The sequence below is a fragment of the Pagrus major genome, chromosome 6 (genome assembly GCF_040436345.1).
Source record: "Pagrus major chromosome 6, Pma_NU_1.0".
NCBI lineage: Eukaryota > Metazoa > Chordata > Actinopteri > Spariformes > Sparidae > Pagrus > Pagrus major.
The window spans coordinates 3788434-3809636 of NC_133220.1; the positions used below are offsets into that span (position 1 = coordinate 3788434).

General features: G+C 39.8%; 1 protein-coding gene across 1 annotated transcript; it reads right to left on the bottom strand.

The window, feature by feature from the left end:
* Positions 1-14569: 14569 nt before the first annotated feature.
* Positions 14570-18726, bottom strand: LOC140997866 (V-set domain-containing T-cell activation inhibitor 1-like). Its single transcript, XM_073467929.1, has 3 exons — positions 18535-18726; positions 15436-15762; positions 14570-15132 (listed from the first exon to the last, which is right to left on the bottom strand). The coding sequence occupies exons 1-3, from the start codon at positions 18602-18604 to the stop codon at positions 15101-15103; spliced, it is 429 nt and encodes a 142-aa protein (XP_073324030.1). The 5' UTR covers positions 18605-18726; the 3' UTR covers positions 14570-15100.
* Between the last annotated feature and the right edge of the window lie 2477 nt (positions 18727-21203).

Below are 21203 nucleotides of genomic sequence, written 5' to 3' on the forward strand. Positions count from 1 at the left end.
ATTGTAGTCATGTATCATCACAGTTGTACGTAGTCATATCCAACATAAAGAAAATAATGAATGATGTAAATGATCCTTAAAGGTGAATTCAGACTGAACACAAAAGTTGATTTTATTCCAGTTAATTTAACAGCTGGAGAGTTTTTACAGTGAATGTTTCAGCAGCACAAACATGAACTCCACTTCTTCTTCTTATTTCCATCCAGAACACTTTTATCTGCTTTTTATATTTTAAGTCTCAGAGTTTCTTCAGTTTGAAACATTTTTTAACATGAACAGACTTTGAGCTGATTACCTGTGTGTTCAGTCTGAACTCATTAAAACACACGGATAATTTAAATTGATTGAATATTTAAAAACCACTGACCTGCCAAGTGCACATAAATATCAGAGCCAATCTGATGGCTGATTTTCTCCTGCGTAGCTACACAGCGATAGCGGTCAGCCTTCGTCACAGTTGTGTTGACAGTGATGTATGAACGACCTCCTCTTTCTGAGACCTTTGGAGAATCAGCAGGAAGAGTTTTATTATCACTGTCCTTCCACTCTACTGTAGGAAGTGGATCACCATGAGCTTCACACTGCAGAAGAGACCAGTCCTTTGTTTCATCAAGTGTTGTGACAAACGGCTTTGGAGCTGCACCTGAGAACATAAGAAAACACATTATAATAGTGACGCACAACATATATCGGCCTGATAAATTATCACATAACAGTGAAGATGAGAGGGCCAAATATGTTGTCTCTGATGAGGATGTTTTTTATAGTTTCGGAGGAAGACAACACGATTGAAATTTGAATACATGTTCATCAAGAGTTAAGAGAGGAGGGAAAATATAAGTTTTAACACAACAAATCTTATTAGGACTGTAGAATATTGAATCATCCATCTTTACTCACACCTAAACATTTTCTTACCCTGCATAAACTACAGGTTAAGAACTTCTTTCTAAAATACAAAAAGGTGAAATTATTGGTTATCTTATTGGTATCTGCCATGAGAAGAAGGTAAATATAACATTGACTGAAAGGACCATTTTAGCCATAAAAATATAATATTGGGATTTTTTTTCTATACATATTCTGCTGATATATACAGTTAAAAGGGAGAAGAGAAAAAACAGAAGCACACAAAAATAGAAAAGCACAATATAAACCTCCTGCATTGTTTGACAGGATGACAGTTCAGACATTTTAACTTCTTCCAGTTTAAGGCAGATTCTGACTCATATCATGGCAGATTCACATCTAAAGTGAATTTCTGCTAAATTTAATGAGCAAAAAATTTGGAAAATGAAAGACAAATTTAACACACCTGATGTTGGTTAGAAAATATTTAATTATTTGGTCTGAATGCAAATTAATCATAAAAATATTTGAAATTCTGCTTGATAGCTACGAGAAGGCTGTGATACATTTAACTGCCGTGTGTTTATATATTTTTATAGTTTAATTCTTTCAAACGAGGGTGGACAAAATATTAGAAACACCTCTCAGTATCACAACACACTACACCAACAAGACAATTTAAAGGTAACACAAACTACAGTCTCCAAACTGACAATGAGACTGAATCAACATCTCTGAACAGGTTCAACACAATCTGATCATTAAAACCTTCATGAAGATTAATTCCTGGTCTGTTTAATGAGACTGGTGAGTTTTATCTGTGTTACCTGATAAACTGGAATATTGAGTGTTTATAACTTTGAATGTGTTTTTGTCACTGAGATGATCAAAGCACAATATTTACAGTTTATATTGACTGTCATTATAAATATAATATAAAGGCAGTTTTTAGTGTAAATCTTTAACACTGACACAAACTGAACAGATGTTGTTGTCTCCAGATGTGTAACACAGCAGAATGACACACAGAGGTTCAGCTCAACAGATGTGAGTGTGTTGAATGATACTGAGGCCTGTGGAGCTGATGACAGCCATTTTCTATCAATGAGAGCTGGGGAGTGACGTCATCAGAATCAGGACTCACCTGGAATGTTTTCACCTGTTCTGTCTCTTAATGTTATAAGGTGCGGAGGATGCACGCGACCCGATATTTACGTGTAAAATTAATAAACAAACATAAAACATATTTTCATGTTGACGACAGAAGTCAACACACACATATTACACCTCATCTGAAAGCTGACATGTTCGTTTTTATCAACACATTTAGGAACCGAAAATAAAGATTTACGACATCACAACAGCAGCGTCTCACTTTACGGCAGTAAACAGTTAGCTGCTTACTAGCTAGCCTGTGTAGCCGCAGTTAAAATGTGTTTATAGGTGTAAAAACAGACATTTATAGACGAACAGCGGCTCGTTTTAAAGACAAAAGTCCACACGTTAAATCCAGCGCGTTTAAACGGAAGCGGAAGTTAAAACCACCACAATAAAAGTCGATTGCGTCCGTCGTTTATTTTTAGCGCCGCTCGTCAAACTTTCCGAACAACTTCATTTTAATCAAGTTAAAGTATCGACAACAGATTTGACCAATGATGTTCAGTATCTCTGAAATCAGTAAACGCCCCGGAACAAAACCAACCAATCAGCATCTTTCTACGACCTAAAGGGACGAACCTAACGGGCTTTTAACTGCATCAGCCAATCACAGGACAGCATCTTTACCTCAGCCCCACATGTGTGTTATTGACAGCTGCTCTCATCCAATGGTAAGTCAGCACCGTGAAAACACTCTGAGTCAGCAGCCAATTAAATTACCTGTGTGACCATATATGGAAGTGACTGTTGTCGGACTTCCTGTGGTCGCGGGACACCCACATAACAGAGAAACTTTATTGATCTGTTTTAGGAGACATGATTCAATGATAATAAATATGTAAATCTTTATTTAAACACTCACAACATCTTTTTATCGTCAACTTTAACACTGAGGGACATTTTCCAGCATCTTAAAGGGATTTATTATCATCATTTGGTAACTTTGGAGAAGTTTTAGAGAGCTCTATGGACATCTGCTGGAGATAATCTGTACTGCACTTTCTAAAATATCTCAGAGCCTCTTCTGTCTGTCAGCCTAAAATTTGGTTCAGACATTTTAGACAAGTTGAGGGAGAGATCCTGTGAATTTCAGCCTGATGGCCCAGATTATAGCTTATTAATTTCATTTAAAAAATCAAATGAAACAAACAAACAAAATAAAACTTTAACTTTTTCTCTGTTTAATCATTTACCAGTTCAACTCTCTCTGAGCTTTAAATAAGATCAACACAGCTGATAAACCTCAGAGTGTTTGCTTTACAGTGATGTAGTGGACATGTATCAGCTCCTCATGGTCTTTGTATTATACAGTTTAAAATGAGTAAATATTAAGAGGCAGAGACGCACAAAATCAAAATGAACCCCAAGAGGTTAAGACTTGACCTGAAAGGAAAAACAAACACATGTTAGATTGTTTTGAAACAGACAGGTAATACTGTGTAAAAGTCATATTTCATCTACTATAGACGGCTGAAATTTCATTGCACAGAGACATAATCTGCAGGTTGTCTCTGATATCAGACATGTTTGATACAGAGGTCATCTCTCCAGATGTGGCTGCAGCTCTGTGGGCTCGAGGCCCTGCCAGATGTGTTCTGACCACAACAAAAGTCCATTTGGGACTCTTGAACCAGTCGCAGCAGTAAATGAGCGAACATCTTTAACTGTTTAATGAAAGCACTCACCAACAACAAGCTCAATGATGAATGTTTGTCTCGGCTGAAGACGTGGAAAATCGCAGCTGTAGTTCCCGCTGTCGGCCATCTTTGTTTTTGTGATCTTTATGGAGGCGTCGCCGTTCTTCAGTTGATCTTGAAAATGTGAGACTCGATCTATGAACTGCTGATGTTGACCTGAGAGGCCGTTATTGTAATGAATGCCTGAATCATACATGAACACCTCCTTCTGACTGTCTTTCTTCCAGTCAAACAGCTTTGCTGTGATGTCCTCCTTGGTGCTGAGGGAACAGGGTAAAACAGCATCATCATCTTCTTTCACGACCACTTTGACACCTGGAAGATAAAAACATGTGTTACTCAGTATGTTAACATGCAGAGTCACCAGGAAACAAAGTCTTATTTTAAGTATATTTAAGCTGTACAGTATAGTTTATTAGGTTTGTTATTGAGCCTTGTGTTTGAATTTTACAAAATGTTTTCAGCTGGAAACTCTTCAGCTTTATAACACCAGGAGAAGTTGTAGTTTTATTCATGTCAGATCTTGATTTATTGGACTGGATTCAAAGACACAACTAACCACCAAACTATCCTGTTCCTCAGCTGCAACACACAGGTTGTTTTTAACTTTGTAATTCAAATATGTTCACTGTACTTTCTAAGGACATCAGATTAAAGCTTCACATGACACACACACACACGCACGCACAAAATACACACACGTACACAAAATACACACACACGCACACAAAGTACACAGGTAACCAATCAATACTATTAATAATCAATGAGTCCACCAGGTAACTACTTGTTATTATATTTCACTAAAGAGTAAACAAAGATAAAAATAAAGGACAGCACTCAGATTAAACTGTTTATTCTCTCCTCGCTCACTAAAGAGTAACTAATGATTAACTAATGATTAACTAATGATCTGACTTGGTAACTATTCAGTATCATGTTTCACACTGATTCATATATAACTCATGAATAAAGTGACTCTAACCCACAGATATTTATTTATGTATTAATGTATTTAATGTTTAATTGTTGAGGGACCAGTTTGTGTTAAACCTGCTGCACACTACAGCTTTTATAGCCGAAGCTAATCAGTAATGAACGTCACCATGAACTCATCATCAGCTGATGATTGATCGATAACGTGTCTCCCAGTCTGTCCTGTGGTAACTCATTATCTACTATATAGTTTATATGTAACTCATTAACGATCCAATAACTATCAAGTCCTTCCTGATGAAGATCTGCGCCACGTCTCTGTTTTATTGAGGGAACTACTTTAGTTCAAAGTGAACTGAACTTTAAGAGTCAAAGTCCAACAATCACAACATCCTGAAGGTTTCATGTCTGCACGAGCGTTTCTGTGAAACCTGCGAGTGTCTGCAGCAGGATGGAGACGACGCACACGCACACGCACTGACGCACGCACGCACACACACAGCAGTGATGACGACATCATTACAGAGCATTTCGATATTAAAACTCAGCATCATCCAGCTGTAATTCTTCTGTAATCGATCCAATCAATACTATCGATGTGTGCTGATGATCAGGGTGCGTGTGTGACGTCACAGTGAGAATTAAAGACTGTCAGTGAGTGATGATCAGTTTTCTTACCGTCTCCAGCAGCAGACGTTTCTCCAGAGCAGCTCAGCAGACAGAGACACACGAGAGGAAGAAGCTCCATAGTTGTGATGTCCTCTGAGGACTTCACCACACTGATGGTGTCTCTATATGACGGAGCTTCACACACTCCTCAACACCCTGACTGGTTCATCACAACCTGTTTCTGCTCCTCAGCCTGAAGCTAAGGCACTTCCGGTACTAATATTTCAGAATAAAAGCGCCATCACCAGGCCTGCAGCTGCCATCGCATTTTGTCTGGGTGTTGGCCACTGAGAGGAGGGAAGTAACGAAGTACAAATACTTTGTTACTGTGCTTGAGTAGATTTTTCAGGTGTCTGTACTTCACTGAGGTATTTATTGTTCTGACAATTTTTGACTTTGACTCCATTAATAACAAATATCTGCAGGTGAATTTTGGTAATCTGGGACATTATTTGAGCTTCAGCCGTCAGCAGGTCTGGATCATGTTGTCTCCTCACAGACTCAGGCCTCGTTACACAGACATGAGGATTTCTTTACATTCAGCTGTAATCTCCATTCATGAAGCTGTCAGTGAGGTAAACTGTCTCTAGAAACCTTGTTTTAAAGAGGATTTATCTGCTCTGTTGTCTCTTTGGTATCCTGACAGCTGCTGTAAAACACAGATCATCTCAGAATCACACCCATAAATTAAAATCACTTTTATTTCTTTGATCACAGTTTGAACACAGAAACATCAGAAACAGTCACAACACACAGTTTTGACATTTTTCATGTTTTATTCAAACGTTTGTACAGAAATGATGAAGCGCTGCCTGAAGTGACATGAAACACTACAAGTGCATCATCAGTGAACAACAGAAACATCAGTGTGTAACTGGACCTGACAGACTGCCTGAGCACCTGGAAACATAATAAAGAACCAATACAGGCTCGTCCCAAATAATGGCAACAAATATAAAAGTCACATTATATTTATTTGTAGCTACAAAGTGTTCACACTGACTGACAGTGTTAACAGCAGCTTTAGTTCAGTGAAGTCTGATGGTTTTAAAGCACATGTGGAGCTCAGTCAGGAGCTTTAAGCGCTACAAGCAGTCTGATAATATTTGGTCAATAGACGCCATTTATACAGCACTGCTGCCCTCATTCATCCATTCACTCACTCACTCACTCACTCACTCACTCACTCACTCACTCACTCACTCACTCACTCACTCACTCACTCATTCACTCACTCACTCACTCACTCACTCACTCACCGATGGCAGTGAGCTACCATACAAGGTGCTGGTCTGACCATCGGGAGCAGTTTGGGCTTCAGCCTGTTGCTCGAGGACACTTGGACATGTGGACGGGAGGAGCCGGGGATCGAACCACCGACCCTGTGATTAACTGACCAGCTGCTGGAGACGCATCAGATAATCAGAGTATAAAAATAAAAGAATAAAAGCAACATAGAACAGAGTGAAAGAGCTCGTCTTTGTCCTCAACAACATTAATAACAGAGTCAAAGTTTGTTTGGTCATTTTTTCTCTTAAAGCTTCACAAGAGTGGAACTGAATCTCACCAAATATCAGAATTCAACACAAACTTTTCATTTAATTCTCACTGAGCAGAATGATTCATTAATAATCAGCTCTGTCAGCATTAAAGGCCACCTGCTCTCTGCTGTTGTCACCTCGTTAACTCCAATCTGTCTGATAACATTAAACTACTTTAACAACTCCTGACACACAACGACCTCGTCAACGACCACGTTCATACAATCTTTCCTGGAAGTTGCACTCTGTTGTACACGAGAAGTGAAAGAAGATTAAAAATACAGTTTGAGAGAGAAGTTCAAACCCTGCAGACTTCCTGTTTTGGCCAATCACTGCTTGAAGTGGATGTGAATGTTGGTTTGTTGGTTTCAGGAATTGAGTCGGACTGATGCCTTTTTACTTTGACAGGATTCTGGGTCCTACACTTGACCTGGACACTATTTGTGACTGAGTGCTGTGAGATAAAGACGAGGACTGTATATGTGTATATTTTGTATATTAACTGTACATTAGCTCTGTAGTTGAGGGAGCAGACATGCTGTGATCTTACTGTCTATGATCTGGATGAGGTTCAGGACATGAGGACGGTTCAGGGAGAGACTGTTGCCGTGGTAATGGGACATAGTGATGAAAGCAGAACGAGCTACATGCACATCGTCACCCAAACAACCTTCCTTGCTGCCATCACAACTATCTGCTTTAACACAACCCCGATCCTAACCTGAACCTCAGATTCATTTAAATGTTAAAACCAGGTTTTACTTCTCCAACTGAAATAAGTGACCAGACAAAATGTCCTCACCGTCATCCAGCATGGTCTCAGACTCCAAGTGGTTCTGACTGGTTTTTATCAATTAGGGTTCCCAGTGCAGTGTCAAGTTCATTGTCTCTTTGTCCGTTGGTTGTGACTGGTGCTGAACCTGGATCAGCAGGAAACAGAACAAAGTTATACTCAAGAAAATCCCAAATGTCTTGATCCTACTGTGAGTGTGAATACACACAGAATGATTAATGTCAGAGAGGATAAAACAACTGTCAAGACTCTGAACATGAGATACATATAAAGAATGAGTTGTGTTGTCTGTTTATCATTAATATGTTGATACAATAATTAATCTTACCTTCCGCACGAATTTGTTTGATGCGATTCTTGAAGTAAAGCACAGCAACAACAGCAGCAACTAAAAGGAGGCTGACAACTCCAGCAACAACACAAACAACAACAAATCCAGCAGACGACCCTGAAACAGATACAAAGTGAGTGCATCAGTCAGAACGTCAGTGCAGATGATAAACAGCAGACTGGACCTCACAGCTCACACAGAACAACTAAAGGTGAGTCTGCTCCTGAAATCTGAACTTGTTTCACATGAAAACTCCACTGGGATGAATGTGAGCAGGAACAGTGATGTGAGCTCTGATCTCAGGTCCAGTTTCCTCCTGCTGGGCTCCACAGCTCAGAGGCTGCTTCTGGTTCTGGTCCCAGCAGTGAAGAAATAAATGGACTTAGTTACAGTCCATCACTTCGATCTGACAGTAAAAACACAGGATCATCTGATAAAATATAAAACTTCTTCACAATACTTTTACTGATACTTTCACACTTTTACTCAGGTGGACTTTTACTTGTAACAGAGTATTTTTACTTTGTGTTTCTGCTTCTTTCACTTCAGTAAAGTATCCGAGTACTTCTTCCACCACTGACTACTGTCCAGAAACATGAAGGTTAAAATCACTGTGAGCTTCTTGGTGCTGGTCGGCTCCACAGTTATTGGGCTTGATGGGAGCAGATCAACACACAGTCTGTAGATTATTGAAGTTGAGTCTCAGTAGAAGACTGAAGTTTTCACTCAGTTTGAAACATTTTAAACATTTTTAAAATCTGATGAGGATCCTTTAGATCTGATTAATAAAAAGTGTGACTATATGTAATGAGAAGGACTTTTTACAGTGTAAAATGAGCCTGGTGCTGCCCTCTAGTGGACAAACTGTGTCATGAAGACTCTGATTCTCAGTCACAGTCAAACATCAGTAAATGTTGGAGGCGCTGAACATTTCTTCACTCCTGGTTTCAGGCTCAGACAGAAGAGGAAGACTCCTGCTCAGATGTATAAACCACAGTGTTACAGTTCATCTCATGTTTTCATCTTATTTTCACTTTAAGTCAAAACTTAATGCTGGATTTTAAGTTAATTCATCTTGTAATTAACCAACTCTGCTGCAGTTAATGAATAAAGTACCAGGAAGCTGTTTGTCATGTTGGACCTTCACTGCAACACAACGGTTATAATTACAAGTTTACATCGTCCAGTAAAAACTGCAGCTCCACAGCCTTTATGTTCAGTGTCATGAAGAAGTATCTGACTCCTTCCTGATTTATTCCATGTTTGTATATTTGTCACATTTAATTGTTTCAGATGTTCAAACAGAATCAAATATGAGGCAGAGACAACCTGAGTTAACACAAAATACAGTTTCTAAATGAGCAATTTCATTATTGAAGGTAAAAATCAGGACGACAAAGTCTTTTTAAAATGATTGAACACTCAGAACGATGTCACCATTAAGAGGCACATGGGTTTCAGCATGAATGAAGGTTTTCAGGCCCTAAATCACACCCTGCTTCTTCATCTATTTTACTGTCACTGGGACCATAACTGACTAAATGAACATCATGTTGAGTTGAAGAAGACTTGAAACTAGAGACTGAGGCCATGAACTCATCAGGAGACTGTTTACTGAGGGAATAAATCAGGTGAGAAGCAGCTTCCACACAATCACACCTCTTTCTGAGCCCAGTGGAGTCGCCCCCTGCTGGTCGGGAGAAAGACTGCAGGTTTAAGGCACTTTCACACCTGAAGGCTTCGACTATATTTTATACAGTCGATGATCGGGACTGTTTTAAGTTTAAAAAGCTTTAAGTTGATAAAAAAAGATCACGACTCACTAAAAATTATCTTGAATTGACATCACATGAGATTTGTTGTCTGATTTTTTATTTCACTGAAGTCAGAGAAAAAATGTGTTTTAAAATATGAAACATTAAGTGTTTAAAAGCTTTTGTTTGAGTCTCTGACAACAACTCAGATTAACAAACATTCAGAGACAGACGGGTACAAGTACTCAAGTACTGAGCTTATAATTGTACTCTAATTTATGCAACTTTAAACTCCTACTTCACTATATTTCAGAGGTAATATTGTACTTTTTACTCCACTACATTAATCAGACAGATATAGTTACTAGTTACTTTGATCTAGACTCATAAAATATAATTATATGCAGAGTTAAAGTTTGCTCCTAGTTTTCAGTCTGAGTTCAGTTTGTAGTTGAGAAATAAAATAATAAAGTCATCAGTGAGTAAACTCTTCTCTTCCTGTCTGAGTGTCTTCATGGTGTTTGTTGTGTGATTCATGTGTAACTCGGCTGCTGTAACGCTGCAGTTTGTCATTGGGATTAATAAAGTCTCTCTCTAATCTCTCTAATCTAAACAGAGCTCACAGTGACGGCCTCTCTGACGGCTTCACTCTGCTGTTGCTGTGCTTTCTGTCTCCAGGGCTGCAGACCTGTTGGGAGCTTCATCAGCAGCAGGGGACACACCTGGGCCTGATGTGCTCCATGTATAGAAATCCTTCAGAACATCTGCTCACACATCTTTGTGTCGGGGCTTTTGGTTTCCTTTGGTTTGTTTTTACAGCTCAACATCCACACAGCACATCTTCACTCATCCACTGCTACACTACTGACTGCACTCACTCCTCCAGCTGTTTGTGAAACAACACGACTAGAACAGAATCTCACCTGGTTCTGGAGCTTCCCTGCTTGCTAATGTGGCTCCCTGGTCATTTTAGTGAGATATTGTTTGCATTGTTAACTGGGTCAGCCCCCTTCATTTTCTGATTAAATTTACCTGTGTAGACACACCTGGTCCCGGCCGGGCTGAAACAGTTACTACCTGACGCCAGTAGATGGCGGTAGCAACTGAAAGCGTGGTGGTTGCTGCTGGCAACCGTTGTCGTGGTAACCGTTGTATCAAGTGCAGAGGAAGTCCAGCCGCAGCAGATACAGTGCAGCTGGTTTACATCCGATTCTGGACACTAATAAGTGTGTGTTTATCTGTTTATGTCTTTTCAGACATCTGTTGTACATAATAAATTCCCCTTAACACCTGAAGTGGACGTCTAAAATTCAGTGTGTTACACCTGGTTTGTGGAAACTGTCTCTCAACTGGAAAGGAGCCACAAACTTCACAGAAAAGGAGGCTCAGAGTTCAGGACCACTTTCAGTCTGAGCTCCTCAGTGGACCTGAGCTGGTACCAACATCATTCTTTCATGTCACTGAGACAAAGATTTAGTGATGAAGATCCTGTGGCATCAGAACCAGAAGCAGCACCAGTGTGACTTGAGGAGACAGAGCTCAAATGTGTTTCAGGACTGAGAGTTTCTCTCTCAGTGAACAGTTTCTCTGATGAATTAACTAAATGAACACATGAATCAAGTGTATGTGCTCATATTGTAGTCATGTATCATCACACACAGACTAACAAACACACTGTGGCCACTTTATTAGGCACACATTAATGATCTGACGCAATCCAACACAACTGTCCTGACTCAAACTTCACTTTTATGATGAAATATAAAGTAAAATAAAGATGTGTGTGTTGCAGTTTGATACTATGAGATTCATGATGCACAAAACTTCTCAATGAGCTTCATAACTGTCCTCAGATGTTTCCTCTGAAACATATTTACTGTAAAGAGAGTGAGTGTAACACTGGGAATCTAACTGCGTCACATACAGCACATATAGTGTTAATAATTAATAAACGTTGTTCATCGTCACAAAGACAATAATTAATGATGTTCATGCTCCTAAAAGGTGAATTCAGACTGAACACAAAGTTATTTTCTGTCTCTATTTAATCCTGAAAACTTGTTTATTCAACACAAACACCAAGTGAACCAACCATCAACACCTGTGTGTGTGTGTGTGTGTGTGTGTGTGTGTGTGTGTGTGTGTGTGTGTGTGTGTGTGTGTGTGTGTGTGTGTGTGTGTGTCAGTTTTAAAATTAACCATCAAGTTTGTTCTGTTATTAATCAGCAGACTCGTCTAATTCTCTCTCTAATCCCTGGTGATTGATGAACTAATGTCATCATTTCTATAAAGAAATTTTTAAAATTTTAAGTTTAAAAGATTTTAAATTATTTACATATTAAATCACAATTAGGAAGAATCTCACCTTGGATATGCACAGGGATCACAGCAGCAATCTGATGGCTGATATTCTTCTGCGTAGCTACACAGCGGTAGGTGTCGGTCTTGGTCACAGTAATGTTGACAGTGATGTATGAATATCTTCCTTGTTTTGACTCCTTTCGCTCATCAGCATCAAGAGTGTGACCAGCACTGTCCTTCCACTCTACTGTAAGAGGTGGATCACCATGAGCTTCACACTGCAGCAGCGCCCACTCCGTCGTATGATCAAGTGTATCAATATTTGGCTTTGGAGCTGCACCTGTAAACACATTATAAACAATAGATCATAAAGAGACAGTTTCAGCATTATTAATGTAATATTGGGATTTTGTTCATCCACACTCTGCTTGTATCCAGTTTACAGTGTGAAGAGAAAAACAAAAAAAAGCCTCCAGCATCATTTTATGGGACGATATTTCAAACATTTTAAACTGTTTCCAGTTTGAGGCAGAAGCACAAATACAGTGAACTTGTTAAACTGAACTATAAAGATTGTAATAAAGTATAAAACATAGTGTTCAAAGATAAACACACCTGATGTGTCACATGTTAGTGAGAACTACTTTAATTATGCTGCCTGAAAGAAAAATTAACCATAAAGTTGGTTGAACTTCTGCCAAGAGAAGGTTGTGAAAGATTTAACTGGGTTGTTTCATTTATTTTTACAATTATATTTACTTAAACATGAGAGTGTTTAATGTCAACGAGGGCAGACTGAATATGAGAAACTCTTCTCAGCATCTACACAAACAACACAGTTCAGAAGCACCAAGAGATGAGCAGATGATACTGAAGCTCCAAAGCTTGTTTGACTCTGTGACGTGAACTTTTCCAACAGAAACAACTGTTTCTAACAGAATCCAGCTGCACTTACATTTGACTCTACGTACGTATGATTGGTGCATCGCTTCAATGTTTTTAAATTAAATGATCTTTTCCTTCCCTAAAGGTTGGTCCAGTGAAGGGACGGGAGGATGAAGACTTTGATTGTGGTTTGCTATAAAAACACTAGTTAATAAGTTGATGATGGTGAATTACCATTATTGGGATAAATGTGAGTTTCCACACCAGTGACATAAAAAGCTGTCTAGCTCAATAACGTACAGTCATATTGATTTCCTGATTTATTTTGAATTGTCACAAGATGAGCCTGCATCTTTCCTGTGATACTAAAATATCTGTGATGCAGTACATAAATATAAATATTGTTACATAAACATTAAACATAAAGTTAAAATTCATGAACCCAGAATGAACCTGGGACTAAAATACATTAATAAAGTAGATGACATTATTCTGTCACGACTTTATATGGAGACTTTTTGGGAAATGCAGTAATTAATTATTTTACTGCAGCATATTGCACAATTACTTCTTCATGTAATTAGACAATCTGAATAAAAGTATTAGATTTAATAACACGCAGGCTTCTTGGATTAAAAGATGTTGTTGTATAACTATAATATAATAAACGTGTCCACCTTTAAGTGACGAGTGATCCCAGTCAGTTCAACACAGAGAGGTTCAGGCCCACAGATGTTAGTGTTTAGACTGACAGGCCTGAGAAGACATTTACAGAAACACCTGCAGAGGTGGAGAGTGACGTCATCAGAATCAGGACTCACCTGGGATGTTTTCACCTGTTCTGTCTCTTAATGTTATAAGGTGCGGAGGATGCACGCGACCCGATATTTGCGTGTAAAACTAATAAACAAACATAAAACATATTTTCATGTTGACGACAGAAGTCAACACACACATATTACACCTCATCTGAAAGCTGACATGTTCGTTTTTATCAACACATTTAGGAACCTAAAATAAAGATTTACGACATCACAACAGCAGCGTCTCACTTTACGGCAGTAAACAGTTAGCTGCTTACTAGCTAGCCTGTGTAGCCGCAGTTAAAATGTGTTTATAGGTGTAAAAACAGACATTTATAGACGAACAGCGGCTCGTTTTAAAGACAAAAGTCCACCCGTTAAATCCAGCGCGTTTAAACGGAAGCGGAAGTTAAAACCACCACAATAAAAGTCGATTGCGTCCCTCGTTTATTTTTAGCGCCGCTCGTCAAACTTTCCGAACAACTTCATTTTAATCAATTTAAAGTATCGACAACAGATTTGACCAATGATGTTCAGTATCTCTGAAATCAGTAAACGCCCCGGAACAAAACCAACCAATCAGCATCTTTCTACGACCTAAAGGGACGAACCTAACGGGCTTTTAACTGCATCAGCCAATCACAGGACAGCATCTTTACCTCAGCGCCACATGTGTGTTATTGACAGCTGCTCTCATCCAATGGGAAGTCAGCACCGTGAAAACACTCTGAGTCAGCAGCCAATTAAATTACCTGTGTGACCATATATGGAAGTGACTGTTGTCGGACTTCCTGTGGTCGCGGGACACCCACATAACAGAGAAACTTTATTGATCTGCTTAAGGAGACACGATTCAATGATAATAAATATGTAAATCTTTATTTAAACACTCACAACATCTTTTTATCGTCAACTTTAACGCTGAGGGACATTTTCCAGCATCTTAAAGGGATTTATTATCATCATTTGGTAACTTTGGAGAAGTTTTAGAGAGCTCTGTGGACATCTGCTGGAGATAATCTGTACTGCACTTTCTAAAATATCTCAGAGCCTCTTCTGTCTGTCAGCCTAAAATTTGGTTCAGACATTTTAGACAAGTTGAGGGAGAGATCCTGTGAATTTCAGCCTGATGGCCCAGATTATATCTTATTAATTTAATTTAAAAAATGAAATGAAACAAACAAACAAAAAAAAACTTTAACTTTTTCTCTGTTTAATCATTTACCAGTTCAACTCTCTCTGAGCTTTAAATAAGATCAGCACAGCTGATAAACCTCAGAGTGTTTGCTTTACAGTGATGTAGTGGACATGTATCAGCTCCTCGTGGTCTTTGTATTATACAGTTTAAAATGAGTAAATATTAAGAGGCAGAGATGCACAAAATCAAAATGAACCCCAAGAGGTTAAGACTTGACCTGAAAGGCAAAACAAACACATGTTAGATTGTTTTGAAACAGACAGGTAATACTGTGTAAAAGTCATATTTCATCTACTATAGACGGCTGAAATTTCATTGCACAGAGACTTAATCTGCAGCGTGACTCTGATATCTGCATGTTTGATACAGAGGTCATCTCTCCAGATGTGGCTGCAGCTCTGTGGGCTCGAGGCCCTGCCAGATGTGTATTCTGACCACAACAAAAGTCCATTTGGGACTCTTGAACCAGTCGCAGCAGTAAATGAGCGGACATCTTTAACTGTTTAATGAAAGCACTCACCAACAACAAGCTCAATGTTGAATGTTTGTCTCGGCTCAGGACGTGGAAAAATGCAGCTGTAGTTCCCGCTGTCGGCCATCTTTGTTTTTGTGATCTTTATGGAGGCGTCGCCGTTCTTCAGTTGATCTTGAAAATGTGAGACTCGACCTTTGAACTGCTCATCTTGACCTGAGAGGCCGTTATTGTAATGAATGCCTGAATCATACATGAACACCTCCTTCTGACCATCTTTCTTCCAGTCAAACAGCTTTCCTGTGATGTCCTCCTTGGTGCTGAGCGAACAGGGTAAAACAGCATCATCATCTTCTTTCACGACCACTTTGACACCTGGAAGATAAAAACATGTGTTACTCAGTATGTTAACATGCAGAGTCATCAGGAAACAAAGTCAGATAACAACTTTACACACCACAACAATAACTCACACACCTGTTTCCTCTAACATAATAGTTTTGGTTGTGTCGTGCTTGTACTGACATATTTTAAGTATATTTAAAGCTCTGGTCTACGATTTGATAGATTGATCATTATTATTAACATTATTTAGATGGTGGTTATGGCCCAATAGTGCGACCTAAACAATGTGAAGAGTAAAAGGAACCAAATAAATCCATTTTCTCTAGCGCCTGCAAAACTGAAAAGAAATTGACCAATAGGAGCCATCTGGTCCAAATAACAATGGCTCCTATTTGTCAATTTTCCCATCCAATCCCCTCGCTCACTCTCCTGCTCCTGCTCACGACTCGTCCCGACCCACTTCCGCATTTGAAACTATGAGGGAAAGCAGAGCGACAGTAGCAAGCGGCCTCTGCTTGCTCCACCGGCAAAGGCTGAAAGAAAACGCAAGTCTGTCACTGAAAAGGCAGAGACAAAGCGGAGATGTGACATAAAGAAGGCTCAAACCCGAGTAAACATCGGGTCATCGTCTGAACGGTGGCGAAAGCTCTGTGAAGATCTGGACCTGAAAAGCGATGCTGATACAGCGGAGTTTCTGTTGAACGGGTAATCTTTCGTCTTTATTGTGGATGTTGTGACACAGATAACTTTCATGCTGATGCTCATGACTGTGAAAGCTGCCGTTAGTTTGTTTCTGTGTCATTAGACGCTGTCAAAACAATTTCTGTCTCTGCAGTATTGTCAACACTTGTTTGCTTGTTCGACGGAGACGTTAGCCTCTATGTTAGTATTGTAAGCTAAAATTGCTACCATGTTTACACCAAATCAGCCTATTTATTTGCTCGTGGCAGCTAAATGAAGCAGCTAAATGAAGCAGCAAGTGAAAAGTAAATGAAACCCTCCGCTTCACGTTGGGGTTTCAATCATCCTGTCTGGATTTATTTCTCCATAACAACCTCTCGCCCGGTCACTACTCAGCTGTTTTGCTGACCCTCCTCCTGGTCTTGTCCATTTGTTTTCAACAAAGCCTTTGCTAAATCAATATGATGGATTATCATATAAGTGTTACGATGTGTGTATTTGTGTGTCTTATCTGTCATAAACAAGAGATTACGGTTTACGGGCACGTTTGTGTTGCGGTCATGGTGCTAATGATGCTAATGACATTACGCTAGCTTGGCTGTGGAGCTTAGCTGTGGACATTGTAATGACTTACAAGATTTATGTTAGTTTCAACGTGCATTGTTGTAATTTTCCCTATGAATCCGACATCATTACTATAGCTGGCGCTATATTTGGTTTCTGCCGGCCAGCTTGTTGCTGGAGGGGGTGTGTGTGGGGGGGATACTTTTTCAAATATTTCTCCGATCGTAGACCAGAGCTTTAAGCTGTACAGTATAGTTTATTAGGTTTTTGTTATTGGGCCTTGTGTTTGAATTTTACAAAATGTATTCAGCTGGAAACTCTTCAGCTTCATAACACCAGGAGAAGTTGTAGTTTTATTCATGTCAGATCTTGATTTATTGGACTGGATTCAAAGACACAACTAACCACCAAACTATCCTGTTCCTCAGCTGCAACACACAGGTTGTTTTTAACTTTGTAATTCAAATATGTTCACTGTACTTTCTAAAGGACATCAGATTAAAGCTTCCCAACACACACACACACACACACACACACACACACACACACACACACACACACACACACACACACACATTAATCAGTAATCATGAAGGAAACAAAAACCAGGAAACATTTTAAGAACCTGTTCGTCTGACTTCTCTTATCATTTATCAGACGATGTCTCCTCACCAAGATTAAGTAAAACCACACAAACAGGTGTTACTACATCGTCAAAAAAATGAGTGTGAGTGTCAGAGAGAGGAGGACTACAACCAAATAATAAAAATAGTTTATTAGGTTTTTGTTATTGAGCCTTGTGTTTGAATTTTACAAAATGTATTGAGCTGGAAACTCTTCAGCTTTAAAACACCAGGAGAAGTTGTAGTTTTATTCATTCATCTTGATTTATTGGACTGGATTCAAAGACACAACTAACCACCAAACTATCCTGTTCCTCAGCTGCAACACACAGGTTGTTTTTAACTTTGTAATTCAAATATGTTCACTGTACTTTCTAAGGACATCAGATTAAAGCTTCACATGACGCACACACACACACACACACACACACACACACACACACACATACACACACATACACACTACACGTACACAAAATACACGCACGCACGCACGCACGCACACTGCTCCACCCACCACATCCGCCCGACCACACACTAACTGAAGAAACTCGAGCTGCTACGCTTCATCGATTACTTCTATAACTATTATATTAATCATCAATTATTTTTATAATCGACTCGAGTTCAGACAGAAAGTCAGAATTCACACACACACACACACACACATTAGTGACGACGCAACATCACCTCAACAGAAACCACCAATAGTGAAGACGCCACATCATTATAGAGCATCAATCCGATCAATACTGTCGATGTGTGCTGATGATCAGGGTGCGTGTGTGACGTCACAGCGCTGAGCAGGTGTCTTGTACGCACTAAAGCAGGAAGCAGCTGATGAACATCCAGCATGTTTCCGCATTGTTCCGCTGCTCAGATGAAACAAAGTGAGAATTAAAGACTGTCAGTGAGTGATGATCAGTTTTCTTACCGTCTCCAGCAGCAGACGTTTCTCCAGAGCAGCTCAGCAGACAGAGACACACGAGAGGAAGAAGCTCCATAGTTGTGATGTCCTCTGAGGACTTCACCACACTGATGGTGTCTCTATATGACGGAGCTTCACACACTCCTCAACACCCTGACTGGTTCATCACAACCTGTTTCTGTTTCTCAGCCTGCAGGCAGTGAGAGCTGCAACACGTCCGGTACAAACCTTCACAATAAAACAGTAAAAGTGTCATCACCATATATTTACACTATGACTCATGCATACCAGCAAATTATGTGTGAATTTGTTGGAAATACAGTTAAAGGACCAGTTCACTTAAACAAAACAGAAACTCAGTCATCATCTCCTCCCTCATGCTGATGTAAAGTCAGGTGAAGTTTCATAGTCCATAAAACATTTCTGGAGCTTCACAGTAAAACTCTCCTCAACAACTGAAGTAGCTGGAGACTTGTTTTAAAACGGAAAAGCAACAGAAATAAAACTCCATTAAAACTTTGCCGAATTAGCTGTTAGTAGTTCCTGTTTGCAGTGAACCTGTTGATGAACAGACAACTATCAGTGGATTACTTTGATACTGAAGGAAACTTTAAAACAGGAGATTTCTCAGGCAAGTTCTGCACATGTAAGAAGCGTCTGTTTTCAGGATTTGTCAGCAAATTTATGGAGTCATTATCTCCCCCAGTTCAGCTGTAAAAAATTGCTGCAGTTTTCAAACTGATATTTTCTATATTTAGCTAATTTTCTTCACATCTGAGACAAATTGTTAAAAAATTAAAAGTGTTAAATCTAAATATTAATTGTAAATGTTAAATCTAAATATTACAGGTGACCCATTAAGATGCAACATTTAACTAACAAATCCAACAATTATGCCTCAGATTTGAGGAAAATGAGCTAAATGTGAAGAAAATGAGCTAAATATTGAAAATATATGAGTGAGAAAACTGCAATCAAGTTTTTTACATTTGGTTTTATGTCCCAGAAAACCTCTGTTTAGTGTTCACTCCTTTTTAATACACATAAGTGGGTTTTTAATCCAAATGAGTTATTTACTGATGTATTTTATGTTGTGGAACAAAACATACAAATCTCTTGAGCTCATGTGTTAACCACAGACGATGTTTCAGGTATTTAACCAAAAGCCCACTGACTTTGAGAAGAGGGGACAAAATGTATCATTATGATTAATAACGAAACTTATGTCTTGGTTTAAAGACTCATTCCTGCAGCACTATGTGGAGGCTGTTTAACAGGGAAGACAACAACTCCCAAGTTCCCACGCTGCTTCACAACACCGTCAAACTAAGTCTTTATCTCAAACTCAGTTCAGTTGAACACATTGACACAAAATGTTGATACATTTACATTTACATTTAGGGCATTTAGCAGACGCGTACATTTGTCACAAGAAAGAAAACACAACATATCACCGTTGATAAAGTAGAAAAGATAGAAAGAATATTTAAGCCCTCTTCTGAGCAAAGTAGCTGCCATTTATCAAGGATACCTTTCATAAGTGCTACGATCTAAGTGCTAGAGTTAGGAACATACAAGTGCATATGATGATTTTTATTTATTCATTTATTTATTTATTTATTTATTTATTTGGGGGGGGGAGTCATGTCATGCTATGCGGGGTCGAGGTGAAGTCTGAACAAGTGAGTCTTGAGTCTTTTGCGAAAGATGGCGAGTGACTCTGCTGTCCTGACAGTGGTCGGGAGTTCGTTCCACCACTGAGGTGCCAGAACAGAGAAGAGTCGGGATTTCACTGGGTGGTCTTTGTTTGCTCTTAGCGATGGCGGTACCAGCCGGCCAGCTGATGTAGTAGAGTGAAGTGCTCGCGCAGGGGCGTGTGGTCTGATCAGTGTTTGGAAGTAGATGGGTGCAGTTCGCTTGACGGCCTTGAAGGCCAGCACCATGGTCTTGAATCTGATGCCGGCCACAACAGGAAGCCAGTGGAGGTCACAGCGGAGGAGGGGGGTCACATGGGAGATTTTGGGTATATTGAAAACGAGGCACGCTGCAGCGTTCTGGATACGTTGCAACGGTTTAGTCGCAGAGGCTGGGAGTCCAGACAAGAGCGGGTTGCAGTAGTCGAGGCGGGAGATGACCAGCCATTGAACCAGGAGTTGCGTCGCTTCCTTTGTGAGGAAAGACCGGATCCTGCAGATGTTGTAGAGGGCAAATCTGCAGGATCGGGCCACCGCGGAGATGTTGGGGGTGCAGGGTAGTCCGTCGTCGAGGATTACACCCAGGTTCCTCGCAGTCGATGAAGGCGATACCGTGACGTCCTCAACAGTGACTGACAGGTCCATGTGAGGGCAGTCTTTCCCCCGGGATGAAGAGGGGTTCAGTTTTACTAAGGTTGAGCTTGAGATGATGGGCAGTTGTCCAAGCGGAGATGTCTGCCAGACATTCTGAGATGCACAACGTGGGTGTTGGAGGATGGGGGAAAGGAGAGGAACAGCTGGGTGTCGTCAGCATAACAGTGGTAAGAGAATCCATGTGATGCGATTGCAGAGCCTAGTGATCTAGTGTATAGTGAAAACAGAAGCGGTCCTAGTACTGAGCCTTGAGGGACACCAGTTTCCAGGGAGCAGGGTTTGGACAAGGAGCCATTCCACATGACCTGAAAGGTGCGTTCTGTCGGG

Excerpts from the sequence above, each read along its gene's own strand:
- LOC140997866 (XM_073467929.1), bottom strand. The coding sequence starts at position 18,604 with ATGGAGCTTCTTCCTCTCGTGTGTCTCTGTCTGCTGAGCTGCTCTGGA. Across the intron at positions 15,763-18,534 it reads AACGTCTGCTGCTGGAGACG|GTGTCAAAGTGGTCGTGAAA; the intron begins GTAAGAAAACTG and ends TTTATCTTCCAG. Across the intron at positions 15,133-15,435 it reads CAACATTGAGCTTGTTGTTG|GTCAAGTCTTAACCTCTTGG; the intron begins GTGAGTGCTTTC and ends TTTGCCTTTCAG.